The 16,186-nt window shown below is 39.9% G+C and overlaps 1 protein-coding gene across 8 annotated transcripts in view; it reads left to right on the top strand.

The window, feature by feature from the left end:
- pde4d (phosphodiesterase 4D, cAMP-specific) overlaps positions 1-16,186 on the top strand; it is a 1,194,146-nt gene that overhangs the window by 976,310 nt on the left and 201,650 nt on the right. For all 8 annotated transcript variants that reach the window (XM_043689211.1, XM_043689292.1, XM_043689222.1 and 5 more), the window contains one exon: positions 7,796-7,987. In XM_043689211.1, coding sequence (XP_043545146.1) covers positions 7,796-7,987 — 192 coding nt within the window. The remainder of the gene's footprint in view (positions 1-7,795; positions 7,988-16,186) is intronic.

Below are 16,186 nucleotides of genomic sequence, written 5' to 3'. Positions count from 1 at the left end.
TGAGCATTTAATTTTTGTCTTACTCTTAGTTTAATTGCATCCACAAATGTGGGCACACATTAAGGATCTGTTTCCCATCCATTTGTACAAATGAGAAAGTAGCATCCAAATAAAACTTTTTTGAGTGGAAGCACATGAGGCTACTTAAAAAGATAAACACCCTTGCAGTTGGGGGTCATATATGAACATGGATAGAGAATTAGCTAACCAATAGACGACAAGGAGTGGGATAAAGGGGGCATTTTCAGATGGCAGTCTGAAACTAGTGGTGTGCCACAGGGATCAGTGCTTGAGCTATAATTACTTGCAATACATGGTAGTGACTAGAATGAGGAAAGTGAATGTACTGTAGCCAAGGTTAGCGATGGGAATGTGTGGGAAGGCAGGTGGTGAAGATGACATGAAGAGTCTGCAGAGGTATATCGACAAGTGTGAGCATAAACTTGGCAAATGAAATGTAATGTGGGAAAATGTGAGGTTGTGCAGTTATGCAGGAAGAATTGGGGAGCTGAATATCATGTGGAAAAAGACTACAGAAAACTGCACCACCGAGTGATGTGGAGGTCTTTATGTATAAATCACAACATGTTGGTACCCATGTTGGATAATTAGAAGAGAAAACAAATGGACAGTTCGCTGTTGTTTCAAGGGAATAGTGTATTTTGCTTAAAATATACAAGGCACTAGTGAGACCACAGCTGGACAGTTTTGATCTCTTTATTTAAGCAAAGTTATACAGGCATTGGGCACCACCTAGAGAAGGTTCACAAAGTTGATTTCAAGCTATGAGGGGAGATTGAGGAAATTGTGCTTGCACTCATTGGAGTATAGAAGAATGAGAGGAGGTCTGATCAAGACATTTGAGGTTATGAGGTTGAATCATTATAGTCCATGTGCCCACATAGCAGAGGGCGTTCCAGGATTTCGACCCTGTGAGAATGAAGGAACAGCAATAAATTTCAAAGTCAGGATTGTGATGACTGCATAGGTGCCACCTCATGCTCCCACGAAGAGGTTGAGCAGTTCATCAACTTCACCAACACATTCCACCCCGACCTTAAATTCACCTGGACCATCTCTGACACCTCCCTCCCCTTCCTGGACCCCTCGATCTCCATCAATGACAACCCCATATTAACACTGACAATTTTTACAAACATTCTGACTCCCCAAGCTATCTGGAGTACACCTTTTCCCACCCTTCCTCATGCAAAAAATGCTATCCAATATTCCCAATTCCGCCACCTCCGCCATAACTGCTCCCAGAAGGACCGGTTCCACCACAGAACACACCAGATGGCCTCCTTCTTTAAAGACCACAATTTCACTTTCCACGTGGTTGAAGATGCCCTCCAACGTATCTCATCCACGTCCCGCACCTCTGCCCTCAAACCCCACCCCTCCATATGCAATTCCACCCTACCAACCTCCACATAAATCGCATCATCGACCAACATTTCCGCCACCTCCAAACTGACCCCACCACCAGGGGTATATTTCCCCCTCCACCTCTTTCTGGTTTCCACAAAGAATGTTCCCTCAGTGACTACCTGGTCAGGTCCATGCCCCCCAACAACCCACCCTCCTTTCCTGGCACCCTCCCCTGCCACCACAAGAATTCCAAAACCTGCACCCACACCTCCCTCCTCACCTCTATCCAAGGCCACAAAGGAGCCATCCACATCCATCAAAGTTTCACCTGCACATCCACCAATGTTATTTACTGTATCCACTGCTCCCGATGCGGTCTCCTGTACATTGGGGAGACTGGACGCCTCCTCGCAGAGCGCTCCGGGACACCCGCACCAATCATCCCCACAGCCCTGTGGCCCAGAATTTCAACTCCCCCTCTCACTCTACTGAGGATATGTAGGTCCTGGGCCTCCTTCACCGCCACTCCCTCACCACCCGATGCCTGGAGGAAGAACGCCTCATCTTCCGCCTCGGGACCCTTCAACCCCAGGGCATCAATGTGGACTTCACCAGTTTCCTCATTTCCCCTCCCCCCATCTGACCCCAGTTCCAACCTGCCAGCTCAGCACCATCCTCATAACCTGTCCTACTTGCCAATCTTCTTTCCCACCTATCCGCTCCACCCTCCTCTCCAACCTATCACCTTCATCCCCAACCCCATCCACCTATTGTACTCTTAGCTACCTTCTCCCCAGCCCCAACCCTCTCACGTTTAGGTCTTCACCCCGGAGGCTCCCAGCCTCATTCCTAATGAAGGGCTTTTGCCCAAAATGTTGATTTTCCAGCTCCTCGGATGCTGCCTGACCTGCTGTGCTTTTCCAGCACCACTCTAATCTAGACATAGAGATTTTTACCACTTGTTAGCTCCCTCACAACCAGCTTCAGACCTAGTCTAGCAGCTATATTCTTTAGTACTTAGCCAGCTTGGTCAGCAGCAGTACCAAGCCGCTGTTGGTAATGGACATTGAAGTACCTCATCCAGACTACACTCACAAATCATCGACTACATTGTACATGGAGGAGCATTGATTCATCAGCCAAAGGATGGGTGAGGGTCATTAGCTGGTAACCAACACAAGCTTTCCATGTTTATGTTGATCTCTCATCATCAGATGTCATGGGGTCTGGAGTCAATGTTGAGGAGTCCCAGCAGCAGCTCTTTCTTGACTGTATCCTGAAAACAAAAAATGCTGGAGATCACAGTGGGTCAGGCAACACCCATGGAGAGAGAGCAAGCTCACATTTCAAATCTAGACGAATCTTCATCAGAGCTAACGTGAAGTGTGGAAGGGGCAACATTTATGCAACAGATATCTTTTCCAAGTGTCTAAGTCGATGCCAGGTGATCTGTCCAGTTTTATTGCTTTGTTTAGACTTCATAATGGTTTGGTCCAATTTGCTAGACAATTTAGAGGGTAGTCGAGTCAAACACATTACTGAAGTAATAATGAGGTAATTTTCAAGTAATATTCAACTGTCCTTTTTCAATTTTAGTTCTCACATTTATTTTGATTATCAACCATATGGAATTATGCAACTATTAGATAACCACAAGTCTTTTGATCTCCCTATTTACAAGCATACTACCATATGAGCGAACAGCAGGAGTAGGCCATTCTGTCCTTGGAGCCTGCTCAGCCATTCAATGTAATCATGGGTAATCTATTTGTGTTTTGAATTCCACATTCTAATTACTCCTAATAACCTTTTACACCTTTATTGAATAAAAATCTACCTTATTTGACTCAGTTTTAAAAATTCAATGTCCATTCTTTCATCATTTTCAGAGGCATAAGAGTTCCGAAGTAGCACGACTATCCAAGGGAAAAACTTCCCCCTAATCTCTGTCCTAAAAGAGTGACCCATAATTTTTCAGGATTTTCCGTCAAGTTACCCTTCTAAACTCCAGTGGAAACAAATCCAGCCTGTCCAAATATTCTCATGAGACAATCAAATCATTCCAAGTATCAGTCTAGTAAAGCTCCTTTCAACCACATCTGATGGACTGACATCTTTCTTTAAATAAGAAGACCAAAACTGCACCAAGTATTCAAGATGCAGTGTCATCAATGTTCTCTATAAATGAAGTATAAGCATTCCTCTCATAATAAAGGATAGCATTTAATCGACCGCCTTCTTTATGTGCTATCTGTGTACTAACTTTTAGTGACTCATATACCAGAACACTTCAATACCTCTGCACCTCATAATTCTACAGTCATTCTTCTTTTAAGTAATATACTGCACTTTCATTTCTCCTGCATCTTCCCACTTTGCCAGATTTTTATCCACTCATGCAACTATTGGTATCCTTCTGTGCAACATACTTTCCTCTGAATCTTTGTGTTGTATGCAAATTTTGCTACCATGTCATCACTCCCCTCATCTAAGCCATTGATGTGGATTGTTAAAAGTTTAAAGTTGTATTTAGAACAGCAAACTCTATAGCAGTATCTTAGCACAATATTAAGTTTGGCAGGTCGTTGTAGCAAACTAACTCCAATTGCAGACAAAATGCCCGAACTGGATTTCTTCTTGTTTAAACAGTGTCCAAAAGATAGATGCTTGCCTGTTGAAGTACTGGGTAATTGCCAGTTATCTATTGTGTAACTTCAACAACATTTCGTTTAAATAATCCTTTGATTTTGCAGTGTCATTTGTAGGTTACAGAAGATTTGAAGATTTTGCTGAACGAATATTATAAGACTGCAATTTGCTCACAAATTTTTTTTGTGTGTTTCAAATTGCTGTTTAATTTGTAAGGCATTGAATTTGCTTCTTTTTCTCAAATCTTTATTTTCTTTCATACTTTCACATAATGATTGTTTCAATGAAGAACTTGTTTTGTTTTTTATCTATGATTTGTCTACTCTCTCAGCTGAAGAGTTCAGCACTGAAAGTACTATTTAAACTTCCTCACGACTTCATAATTGTGATAGGGGCACTCCACTGCTCGTGGAATTCCCTTTTTGGTTTGCTGCATTTCCAAATGAAAAACAAGATTTTAGCGGGTTTAACCTGAAAAATGTACGTTCATAAGGAGAAGAATAACAAACAGGAGTTTAACCATAAACAGATGTTGCGTTTGTACAGAGAGAAGAACACAATTCATCATGTTGACATGGCTCCTGATTTAGATTGGCTTTAATTCAGTGGTAAAATATTGAATATTTAACTTATTTTGAGCAACACCTGGAGTTTATCTCTCATGGTCCAGATAGTTATTTTGATACTTGATTTGCCAAATAGTTATTTGGTAAGAATATTTCTTTTGGGTGCTAGTGGCGCAAGAACAGAGAAAACAATAGTTTTGATTCAAAATTGGTCAGCCGATGGACATAATAAAAGATTTATTATATGTTTATTCATCTGCAACATTTTTTCTCATTTTTCTTACCATTCAAACTTATTTTTTGTTCTCAAATTTGTTTTACTTCTTTATATGTTTACATTTTAACTTTGACCATGCAATACATAGCAAAATTCCTTCAGCTTGAATCTCAATCCATTCGTTCATTTGTAGTTGCAGATTTTTCCTTAATGGCTCTCATTTAGACTTAGGCCCTGTATTTCACGGAGTTTTTTTATAATCATCTCATTTGTGAGCTTTTAAAATCCTTGTGGCTACAATAAATGGCGGGTTCTGAGGTATCATCAATATAAACAATAGATCTTGTGTAAAATTGTGATCCCGTAGTTCAGGTCAGTTTTAATTGATGAAACGAAACTAGAAAGTACCATCGAAAGCTCTTTTTGACGCAGGTTAGGTTGATATTTTGTTGAATATCAAAAAATAGGTATCTACAATAAGGAATCTTTCAGGAGCTTAATGATGTATTGGTAAATCTAAATACAGTGGCATGGGTTGCAGATAATTCCCTCGCCAGACAGTACTTTGGTGATCCAGCTCATCTCAAGACTATAGCTGAAAATGTGTTGCTGGAAAAGGGCAGCAAGTCAGGCAGCATCCAAGGAGCAGGAGAATCGACGTTTCGGGCATGAGCCCTTCTTCGCTGCCTGACCTGCTGCCCTTTTCCAGCAACACATTTTCAGCCCTGATCTCCAGCATCTGCAGTCCTCACTTTCTCCCATCTCAAGACTATCCTTTCCAAAAGAAGTAAGATAGAAAATATAATGGATAAGTAATTTCAAGCAACCTTACTCAATATCGAGACAAGCTTTGACAAAACTCAAGGACCAGATGGTTATGGAAAATGGAGTTGAGAGAATACAGAAAATGTCAAAAAGACAAACAAGAATAGACAGAATCAATGTCATAACGGTGCAGCATGTTGGAAGTCCATTAATTTGGCTTTTCTTGGATTTTGAGATGTCAGTTTCCCATTTATTTAATTCCAAATTCAGCCAAATTGGCAAGTGGAAATATTGCACCAGCACAGAGAGGGTTGTAATTATAAGGCAGCCAACATGGTCACACTTTTATATCTCCTGCACAATTGCCATTGGGAGAATGCTTGACGATGGTTTACAGCTGTTATTTGTTAAGAAGGGTTATGCAGATTCCAATAACTGAATTTGCAAACCAAGTCAAAATACGCCAAACACAATGTACGTACTTTGAGCAGATTTGACATGAAACAAATGTCAGCTTATTGGTTTCACTGTGCCTGGATCACATAGCATTTGAAGAGGATTGCACTTGCCATGACTTTACTCTTTGCAACATTTTAATCTTGAAGTTTTTTTGTGGTATGAAAGCAGACTGTTAGTCAAATAGAAATCTTTTGTCAGTTTTGTGCTTTTTTGAGAAATGATCTGCAGCATGCCGACTATATCAGAAGTTTCTGTGGTTAGTTTGCCAGGTCAGTTCTCCCTCCTTAGTTGCATCCAATGTTGAATGATGTTAAGAACACACAGTGCGAACTAAAAAAACATTATTAGTCTCTGCAAGCTTAGATATTCACCTTCTAACCATGTACATTTGCTGTACCATGAATCTCCACATTTTTTAATCTCTCAAACAAATGTTTTGAAAATTTGTCCTCTAGCACTCTAAGTTCTGAAGCAAAACTTCAAAGTACATTAATAATCATAACTTACACTAGGTAAAGATTTTAGATGAGAATGACGACAAGGATAAAGGCACTCTGATGTCACTGAAAAAGCTGTTCCCTCTGTCTGGATTTGAAGAGGCACTGCTGGCCTCGTCCTCACATTTAAAAATATTTGAAGATGGCCTCCACACCCAACAATTAGCTTAGCTGACAGCTCTGTAGTCCCAACAGCGCTACCAGGACCACTGCCTGAACTACAGCCAATCCTGAGTGAGTCGGACTGAAAAGTAAATCTGGTTTGGAGCATGAGAGTGGCAGAGCAGTGCGTGGGGATACTGGCCTGCTGGGAGCTCGGTTCAGAACCTCAGGCAAACGGTCAAATGAGAGGCTGATATTGGAGGATGAGCTAGCCCCATAGAACATCTCGACTTTGCCCAATGTTAACCCAAAACCACAGCTACCGGCCTTCACTCCTGGGCCTCTCCTCTGCTGTGATCAAAGTATCTCTGGGGGTTGGTTAAGGCCCCTAATGTTTTCAATAGTTACAAGGGCAGGGCAACCATCCAATACTTCCCTCACCTCCAGTAAAATTTCAGACAGCTTGGAGTTTGACAGGAATCAGCTGGAATGTCACTAATTGGAATTTGTGTGTCCCTTGCCATCGAACCCACTGGCAAAGTTATGTAAAATCCATACCTTGCTATCTGACCCATTATCAATATGCCTTGAACAAGTGGACTTATAATATTCCTTTAGGAGACACAAATCAAATATGCCACAAAAGTTGGTATCTGTATTTCTGTGTTAGCACTCTTTTAATAATGTGATAAGTGTTAATTGCTCCCTGTCAACCTCTTCTTGCATGAACATTAACTATGACAAGTATCAAGCCCCATGGCTTCAGAGGTTAGTTGTTATTGGAGATATTAAAGAAAATTAAAATACAAGCATTTTTCTTTTCTTTTTCCTTTTTTATCTGTTTCCCTACTTTCTATCCAGTCTGTCTTCTCTCTTCTCTGTTCCCCCAACTTAATTTATGTTTTCTTATCAGTCTTTGCACTATTGATTTCACTATCCTCTCAAGTTATTGGTTAAGGAGGTATAATGTTGCCTGTACTGTGCACCCAGATGCCTTGAACAATTAGTACTTAACTGGTACAATAATAATTACGGGGATAGTTTGGTAAAAAGGCATTGAAGTGTCCAGTTAGTCGTGATGATGTGAAATGGTGAGGCTGGCTTGACGGACTGAATAGTCTACTTCCGTTCCTATTTGTTCCTTATCCGTACTTCTTTTTTCCTTTCAGTTTTGACGTGGACAATGGCACATCCTCAGGACGGAGTCCCTTAGATCCAATGACAAGTCCTGGCTCAGGGCTCATTCTACAGGCTAACTTTGTGCACAGTCAGCGGCGGGAATCTTTCCTGTACCGATCTGATAGTGACTATGACCTCTCTCCAAAATCCATGTCGAGGAACTCCTCCATTGCAAGTGATATGTAAGTAAAATGAGTATCTTGATTTGTTGAACAAAATTAAAATTCTGTATTGGTATAACCAAAACATATTTGTATTTCACTGATTATGAAATTCCGTGTACCACACCAGCACTTTTCAGGTTGCAAACTGCAAACTCGATGGTCAGAGCACTATTCTTATTGTACCATAATGCTTTACCTGTAATTCAATGTTTCACTACTTTAGCAGGTATGTTAAATCTTTTATTTTAAATTACCACTGGCTTTAAACATGATGAGCTGGTGGCATAACAGTACAAAGATAGTAACAGATTACGTGAATGTGCAAAACCATGGAAAATGGAGGTCAAGATAGAGATTATACACTTTGGTCCGATAAAGGGTAGGACAAGGTATATTCTGGATGGTGAAAATCTAAGGAACCATGAAGGTTCTATGAGATTTAGAGTCATAGAGTTGAACAACACAGAAACGGACCGTTTGGTTCAACTCGTCCATGCCAATGAAATATCCTAAATTAATAGTCGCATTTGCCAGCATTTGGCCCATATCAGATGAACCCTTCCTGTTCATGCATTCATCCAGATGCCTTTTAAATGTTGAAAATGAACCTGCCTCCACCACTTCCTCTGGCAGCTCATTCCATACACGCACCATCCTTTGCATGAAAAAGTTGCTCCTTAGGTTCCTTTTAAATCTTTCCCCTCTCACCTTAAACCTCCAGTTTTGGACTCCCCTAATGTGGGAAAAAGACCTTAGCAATTCACCCTGTCCATGCCCCTCATGATTTTATAAATCTCAAGCACTGATGCTCCAGGCAAAACAGCCCCAGCCTATTCACCCTCTCCCTATAGCTCAAATCCTCCACTCCCAGCAACATCCTTGTAAATCTTTTCTGAACTCTTTCAAAATTTGAGGGCCTCAGATATAAAAACCATAGAAATGTGATTAACAGGTATAGAAATTTATCAAAAAGCTAATAGCTATTGGTTTGTGGGCTTTATAATGAGTGTTATGAATCCCTTCCCTTAGGGATTGATGACTTTTGAAAAGATTTCTAAATTCCCAGTGACTGACTGGAAGGATCACATGGGAAGATGTCAAATATTATATCCTTTGTTCTGACGAACAAGTTCAAGTCAGTCTTACCAAAGAAAATAATTACATTAGCAATTTATGAAATAAACTCCAGAAAACATTAGCCAATTGACTTGTAAAATAACTGAAAATCCATTTTTGTGGTTATACTTAACCATATCCATGTTGTGGGAATACTTCAAGCTCTAGGAACCTTTCCCATTCCAGCTTCCAGTGGCTTTCTTCCTTTTCCCACAGATAGCTTCCAATTCCTGAACTAACTTTGACAGTGAGGGTTCATTGAGTTAAAGCCAGATGAAACTTCCAGCTTCATTTAGATTCTCATGCCTGGCTTGTGAGTGAGATTCAGGGATGGGCATGGATAAGGTAAATAGACAAGGTCTTTTCCCTGGGGTCAGGGAGTCCAGAACTAGAGGGCATAGGTTTAGGGTGAGAGGGGAAAGATATAAAAGAGACCTAAGGAGCAACTTTTCATGCAGAGGGTGGTACGTGTATGGAATGAGCTGCCAGAGGATGTGGTGGAGGCTGGTACAATTGCAACATTTAAGAGGCATTTGGATGGATTTATGAGTAGGAAGGGTTTGGAGGGATATGGGCCGGGTGCTGGCAGGTAGGACTAGATTGGGTTGGGATATCTGGTCGGCATGGATGAGTTGGACCAAAGAGTCTGTTTCTGTGCTGTACATCTCTATGACTCTATACCTTTGAAAAGCTTGCAACCCAATGGCTTAAAATGGACTATATCCTCCTAAAACATGACAAAGTGACTTACCTAGCCCTTGAATTCAAGTAGAAATACTAAATTGCTATGCTTTGTATCCCTAAATCCTAACTTGAAATTAAAGTGACAGTTTAAAGTATAATCATTGACACAACTGGCATGCCTAATGTCCCATTCTGTCTTCTGGGCCCAGATATGCCAGTTTGAAGATGTAAAGGGATCTTTATTTGGTGGGATGGAAGCAGCTGGGAATCCTGCCACCTTTACCCCCTTTACCCGAATTAAATTCTAGGCAAGAAGCCCAATCACCACTTTCCAGCCCTGCCTCTAATTGAGGCCCTTAAATGGTTAGGAGCATCCTTCTGTCTGGGCTGCAATTATTTCACCTTCAAACGGGACAAGAAAGAGGCAGCCTGCCCACTGGTCAGGTATGTTGTCTGTTGAAGGGTTGGGGGATGTTTTGCAAGTTCCTTTGATCTGCACTAATCTATGCACAATTAAATGATTGGAAGCAGTGACCACTGAGAGCACCCTGTTACATATGTTTGTGACTCCCCCGACCTCTCTCCCCGTGATCATCCACATCATGAGATCCCTCTCCAATAACACTTTTCTTTCCCTTGGGCAATTTTCCATCCTGTGATTCCATGGGCTCTCTTGTACCGTGCATACAAAGCCTCCTCCATGACATTGACAAATTCTGGAGCTGCTGACCTCTGATTATTCTCATTATTTTCATATAATTATTACTAGAGTGTCCTAAATCAGTTAGAAAGCCCACTAGTAACCAATCAGTTGGCTGGTTGTCGGAAGACCTGTTGGGTTTTTCAATCTTCAAAGGGCATTGGTAAATCCAAAACTCACCAGCTTTTGGACTTAGTCCAAAAAACTGGATCCTGGTTTAAGAATTAGATCCAGACCTGAATCTTGACCTGTCAGGAGTGAATTATGAAACACTTTTGCATGCAAAGGGTAAGAGAGGTTTTGAAGTCTCGTTCACAAATGACAATTGATCAACTGTTCACTTCAAATCTGAGCTTGATAGATTTTACCAGGTATACTAAAGGTTATAAGGCAAACGCAGGTTTGTGGAGTTGGGTCACATATCAGCTATAGTCTAATTAAATGGTCCTTGAGAGCAACAATACCAGATTAGAAATATAGGTTTGATTGTGAGGTAAGTATAAAAAGACACAAAGACATTAAAACATATTAAAAGGGAAAGAATCAAGTCGGAGTTGACCATGAAAGACTCTATTGCAGCTTGCAACAGGTGACTATATCTAGAAGTAGACATGAGGATGGTATTAATTAAGCTATTACTCAGCACAGGCAGCAAAACAGAATAAACAATAGTTTAGTCATTGAAAAGAAGGCCTGGAAAGACACATGGCAACGCCACGTCTCAACCTGAAAGTAAAATGCGAATAACAGAAGAAATATCTGCATCATCCAACTGATAAGAGATGACAGCAATTCTGATCACGAGAATGCCATTGGAAAACATGATAAGAAACATTCGTAAAGACAGATTAAGGGCAGGAGAGGGGATTGTTTGTGTGATGATGTAATTGGATTAGCAATCCAAAACCCAGTGGTTAATGTTCTGTGAAGTATGGGTTCACATCCCCAAATGGCAAATAGCAAAATTTGGACTCACTAAAAATCTTTTTTGAATAAAGGATCTAATGATCACAAAACCATTACCAATTGTCATCAAAACCTTGTGGACTCACTGATGACCATAAGAGAAGAAAATTTGCCATCCTTATCTGAGTAGGCCTATATATACCTCAGACCCACACTGCTATTATTGACTCTTCACTTATGTATGGACCATTAATGATAGGTAATAAATGCAATAGCTGATGATCAATTAAAAATGTTCATAATACAGTGCATCCAAATATAGTAATGAAAAGGACAAGGAGTTAGTTCATGGAAGCAATATATTTTTGTATGAAGTTGGTTGAAACCCAAACCAGAGTTAACAAGCTGTAGTACTGCCATGCCTCAATGAACATTGATTTATAGTAAGTAATATAAATAACAGTAATAATGCATTTATTTGAATTTTATAAATGCTTTTATTTTAATAAATATTTCCAAGAAATGTCAACATTCAGAACCCAAAGTATATTTAACTCTGTTAATACAAGCCAAGAATATTGGTTGTACTAACAGATCAATATTTAAACTTAGATATGACATACCTCTGTCTACAGATTTAAGAGAGATGTTTAACTATTTAAATAGATACAGCTCCACAAAATAGCATACAAAGAGATCCGACAAATGCAGTTAGAATTCAACTGTAGTAGCAACTTTTATGCTACAGCAAAATAATGAAGCAGCAAATTTCTTGCTGAAATATATTTTATTAAATATGTTCAAGACACTGAACTGAAAGTGCTTTGTAGTGGATCAAATTTATCTTTTTTTTTCCCCTGCAGTGCACACATTGCAGCACGTGTGCACAATCGTGACTGGTTCCCTTCCTAATTTTGGTACTGGGAAAAGGTAGTGGGAACAGAGTGCAAAACATGAAAAAAGTCACATTGATTCTCAAACTTGGCTAAAATGTGCCGTATACAAATATAAGATCCAAACGGCACAGAGTTTTTTTATATAGCTAGGCTTTTATTCAGGTAGTGGAAGTAAAACATGAAATCAGTCACAAATTATAAATTGGTATTGGTTTCATGTCCTGTAAAATGTAATATTTTATTTATTTATTTTAAAAAATATTATTTAAATTTAGCATAAATCAATTCTGGATATTATGGTCATTTTCAAGTGGATATTCGTGAAATGAAGAGTAAAACTAAGGAAAAATTTTGAATTGAATAACAAAGTCTGTGTGCCAAAGACCTACCAAGCTCAGTCGAGCCCTTTGGTCTTGACAAAGCGTAGCTCATTTATGTCATTTAGAAAGAATTTAGATTTGCTTCATGTTTCATCAATGAATGACGTTGATTAAAATGCTCAGAGTAGTTTAGATCCCTACATATTTAACTCAGATCTTAATTTTGGATCGGTTCCAACTGACTTTCTGGCAAAATTAAGTTACTAAACTGAAAAATATATTTCACCTGGAGAGTGACGTTAGTTCTTGAAAACAAGAAATTTTGCCTAAAATGTATTTATAAGGTACTCACATAATGACATATATTCCCAAGATTTTGGATCTCATGCAAGAATGGGAATGTATAATTTCAGAGCAATGGTTTATTTGAGGAAACCTACGAGATTATTCGAAGATGCTAGGGGCAGTAACCAATCCATTATTTTTGCATCAGGATATCCTGTGGCATTATTAATTCAAGCACATTTCTTTTCTCTTTTTCTGGTTACATGACCAGCTTGTAAAGGTTCATTCAGAAGCAGCTATCTGAAAAATTGTTTTATCAGACATTGCAGTCCTATAGCCTTTGGGTGGTGATGTGTTTTATAGTCATTAGCCAAAAGTGAATGTAAAGTCAAATTAATTTGTTTTTCTGAGTAAATTAATCCTGAATTGCATTCCATCTTAAAGGTATTTAACTAGATCCTGTAAAATTGCTCGGAAAAAATCAATTTTGAAAAAAAAGTCCTTGGACCCAAATATGATCTCTGTCTTTTCTCCACAGATGATGCCAGACCTGCTGAGTTTCTCCAGCAATTTCTGTTGTTGTTTCTGATTTCCAGCATTTGCTGTTCTTTTGGCTTTTAGTTTGGGGAACCTGGGGTCCAAATCTTGCCATGGCAGATGTTGAAGTTTGAATTCAATAAAAATCTGGAATTAAAAGTCTAATGATGACCAGGAATCCATTGTCGATTGTCAGGAAAAAAGCTATCAATGACATTCGCATCCGATGAATAAATAAACACATTTATGAAGACATAAAAACAAACAAATTCTCATCTACAAGTATATGGCATTCAGATACTTCGGATGATTGATCTGAAAGCATGTGATGTTAGAATTAGAATGAGGTTTTATTGTCAGAGATATAGGAGTACAGTCAAAAGTTTACAAAGTCACTATCCCAGTGCCATCTTCGGTAGAAAGGTACCGAGGTATGAAATCCTGGGTGCAAAATAGAAAAATAAACAAATAAGTTGAAAGTTATAAATTACAGTCCTTCTTAGTGGAAAGTCAAAAAAACAATTACAGTCCTTCTTTAGCCATGGACCTGCAGATGATTATAGTTCACTATAAAAGGGAAATAAATCTTTTTGAACCTGATCAAAAGTATGTGTAAGATGTTAAATAAAGATTCTAAAGCAGGATTGATCTATTGTCCCTTCAGTCAGACAAGCTTCATGTGATTATCAGTTTGCAACGGAAGTGTTACAGAGAGATGTAGTGGAGGCAGAAGTTAGCTGGGCAAATGCCTGTCTTCATGCACCTGCAAATGTAGACAACTAAATATTAAAAATCTAATGAACTCAAAAGCAGCCCTGACCCCTCATCACACATTCTACACACACACACACTTTCCCCTATCCATGCTAAACAATGCCTCTCTACCTTATCCCATAACTCCTCATATTCTCTAGCTCGCCATCTGGCAATCCCATGGCCCTTCATTATCATGTGTCAACAAAAGCCTCTCAATCACCCTCATAGCACCTTCTAACTCTTATGCCAACTTATGTGTCAGCTCATGCCAACCCAGAACCCTGACAATGCCCACCATTTGCTCTGTTCTCTCCATAACAGCTCTGTACATATTCACTATAACCAAAGCTCAGGAGAAATATTAATATGCAATAAAATTATGTGGCTACTGGTGACATCACAGTTTAAAAAAAAAACTCATTGATTTTAACAAAAAAACTTTTCAATACATTGGAATTATTTCAGTTAATCTCTTGGGAAATCCTATAAGCACTTAGAGCTATCCATCAAACTGCTCAATCAAGCAGCATCCCACTTGTGAAAATGATAGAAAACTGAAAGAACCGCAGCTGTCCGAAATCTGAAACAGAAACAGAAGTTGCTTGAAAAGCTCAGCAGATCTGCAGCATCTGTGGAGAGAAATCAGAGTTACCACTTCAGGTCCAGTGATCCTTCCTCAGAACAGGTTCTCATTAGGTGTTAGATTGGAGTGGGTCTGTCACAGCAGGGCTAACGTTCGGGTTAGGGACTTAGTTATAGAGTCATAGTCATAGAGATGTACAGCATGGAAACAGACCCTTCGGTCCAGCCCGTCCACACCGACCAGATATCCCAACCCAATCTAGTCCCACCTGCCAGCACCCGTCCCATATCCCTCCAAACCCTTCCTATTCATATACCCATCCAAATGCCTCTTAAATGCTGCAATTGTACCAGCCTCCACCACTTCCTCTGGCAGCTCATTCTATACACATACCACCCTCTTCATGAAAACGTTGCCCCTTAGGTCTCTTTTATATCTTTCCCCTTTCATCCTAAACCTATGCCCTATAGTTCTGCACTCTCCGACCCCAGGGAAAAGACTTTGTCTATTTATCCTATCCATGCCCCTCATAATTTTGTAAACCTCTATAAGGTCACCCCTCAGCCTCCAACGCTCCAGGGAAAACAGACCCAGCCTGTTCAGCCTCTCCCTGTAGCTCAGATCCTCCAACCCTGGCAACATCCTTGTAAATGTTTTCTGAACCCTTTCAAGTTTCACAACATCTTTCCGATAGGAAGGAGACCAGAATTGCACGCAATATTAAAACAGTAGCCGAACCAATGTCCTGTACAGTCACAACATGACCTCCCAACTCCTGTACTCAATACTCTGACCGATAAAGGAGAGCATACCAAACGACTTCTTCACTATACTATCTACCTGCGACTCCACTTTCAAGGAACTATGAACCTGCATTCCAAGGTCTCTTTGTTCAGCAACACTCCCTAGGACCTTACCATTAAGTGTATAAGTTCTGCTAAGATTTGCTTTCCCAAAATGCAGCACCTCGCATTTATCTGAATTAAACTCCATCTGCCACTTCTCAGCCCATTGGCCCATCTGGTCAAGATTCTGTTTTAAGCTGATGTAGCCCTCTTCGCTGTCCACTACACCTTCAATTTTGTTGTCATCTGCCAACTTACTAACTGTACCTCTTATGCTCGCATCCAATTCATTTATGTAAATGACAAAAAGTAGAAGACCCAGCACCGATCCTTGTGGCACTCCACTGGTCACAGGCCTCCAGTCTGAAAAACAACCCTCCACCACCACCCTCTGTCTTCTACCTATGAGCCAGTTCTGAATCCAAATGGCTAGTTGTCCCTGTATTCCATGAGATCTAACCTTGCTAATCAGTCTCCCATGGGGAACCTTGACGAACGCCTTACTGAAGTCCATATAGATCACATCTACTGCTCTGCCCTCATCAATTCTCTTTGTTACTTATTCAAAAAACTCAATCAAGTTTGTGAG

The sequence above is a fragment of the Chiloscyllium plagiosum genome, chromosome 1 (assembly GCF_004010195.1).
Source record: "Chiloscyllium plagiosum isolate BGI_BamShark_2017 chromosome 1, ASM401019v2, whole genome shotgun sequence".
In the NCBI taxonomy this organism is placed as follows: Eukaryota; Metazoa; Chordata; class Chondrichthyes; order Orectolobiformes; family Hemiscylliidae; genus Chiloscyllium; species Chiloscyllium plagiosum.
The sequence above is the reverse complement of the archived record's forward strand: the minus strand, read 5'-3'. Positions and strand labels throughout refer to the sequence as shown.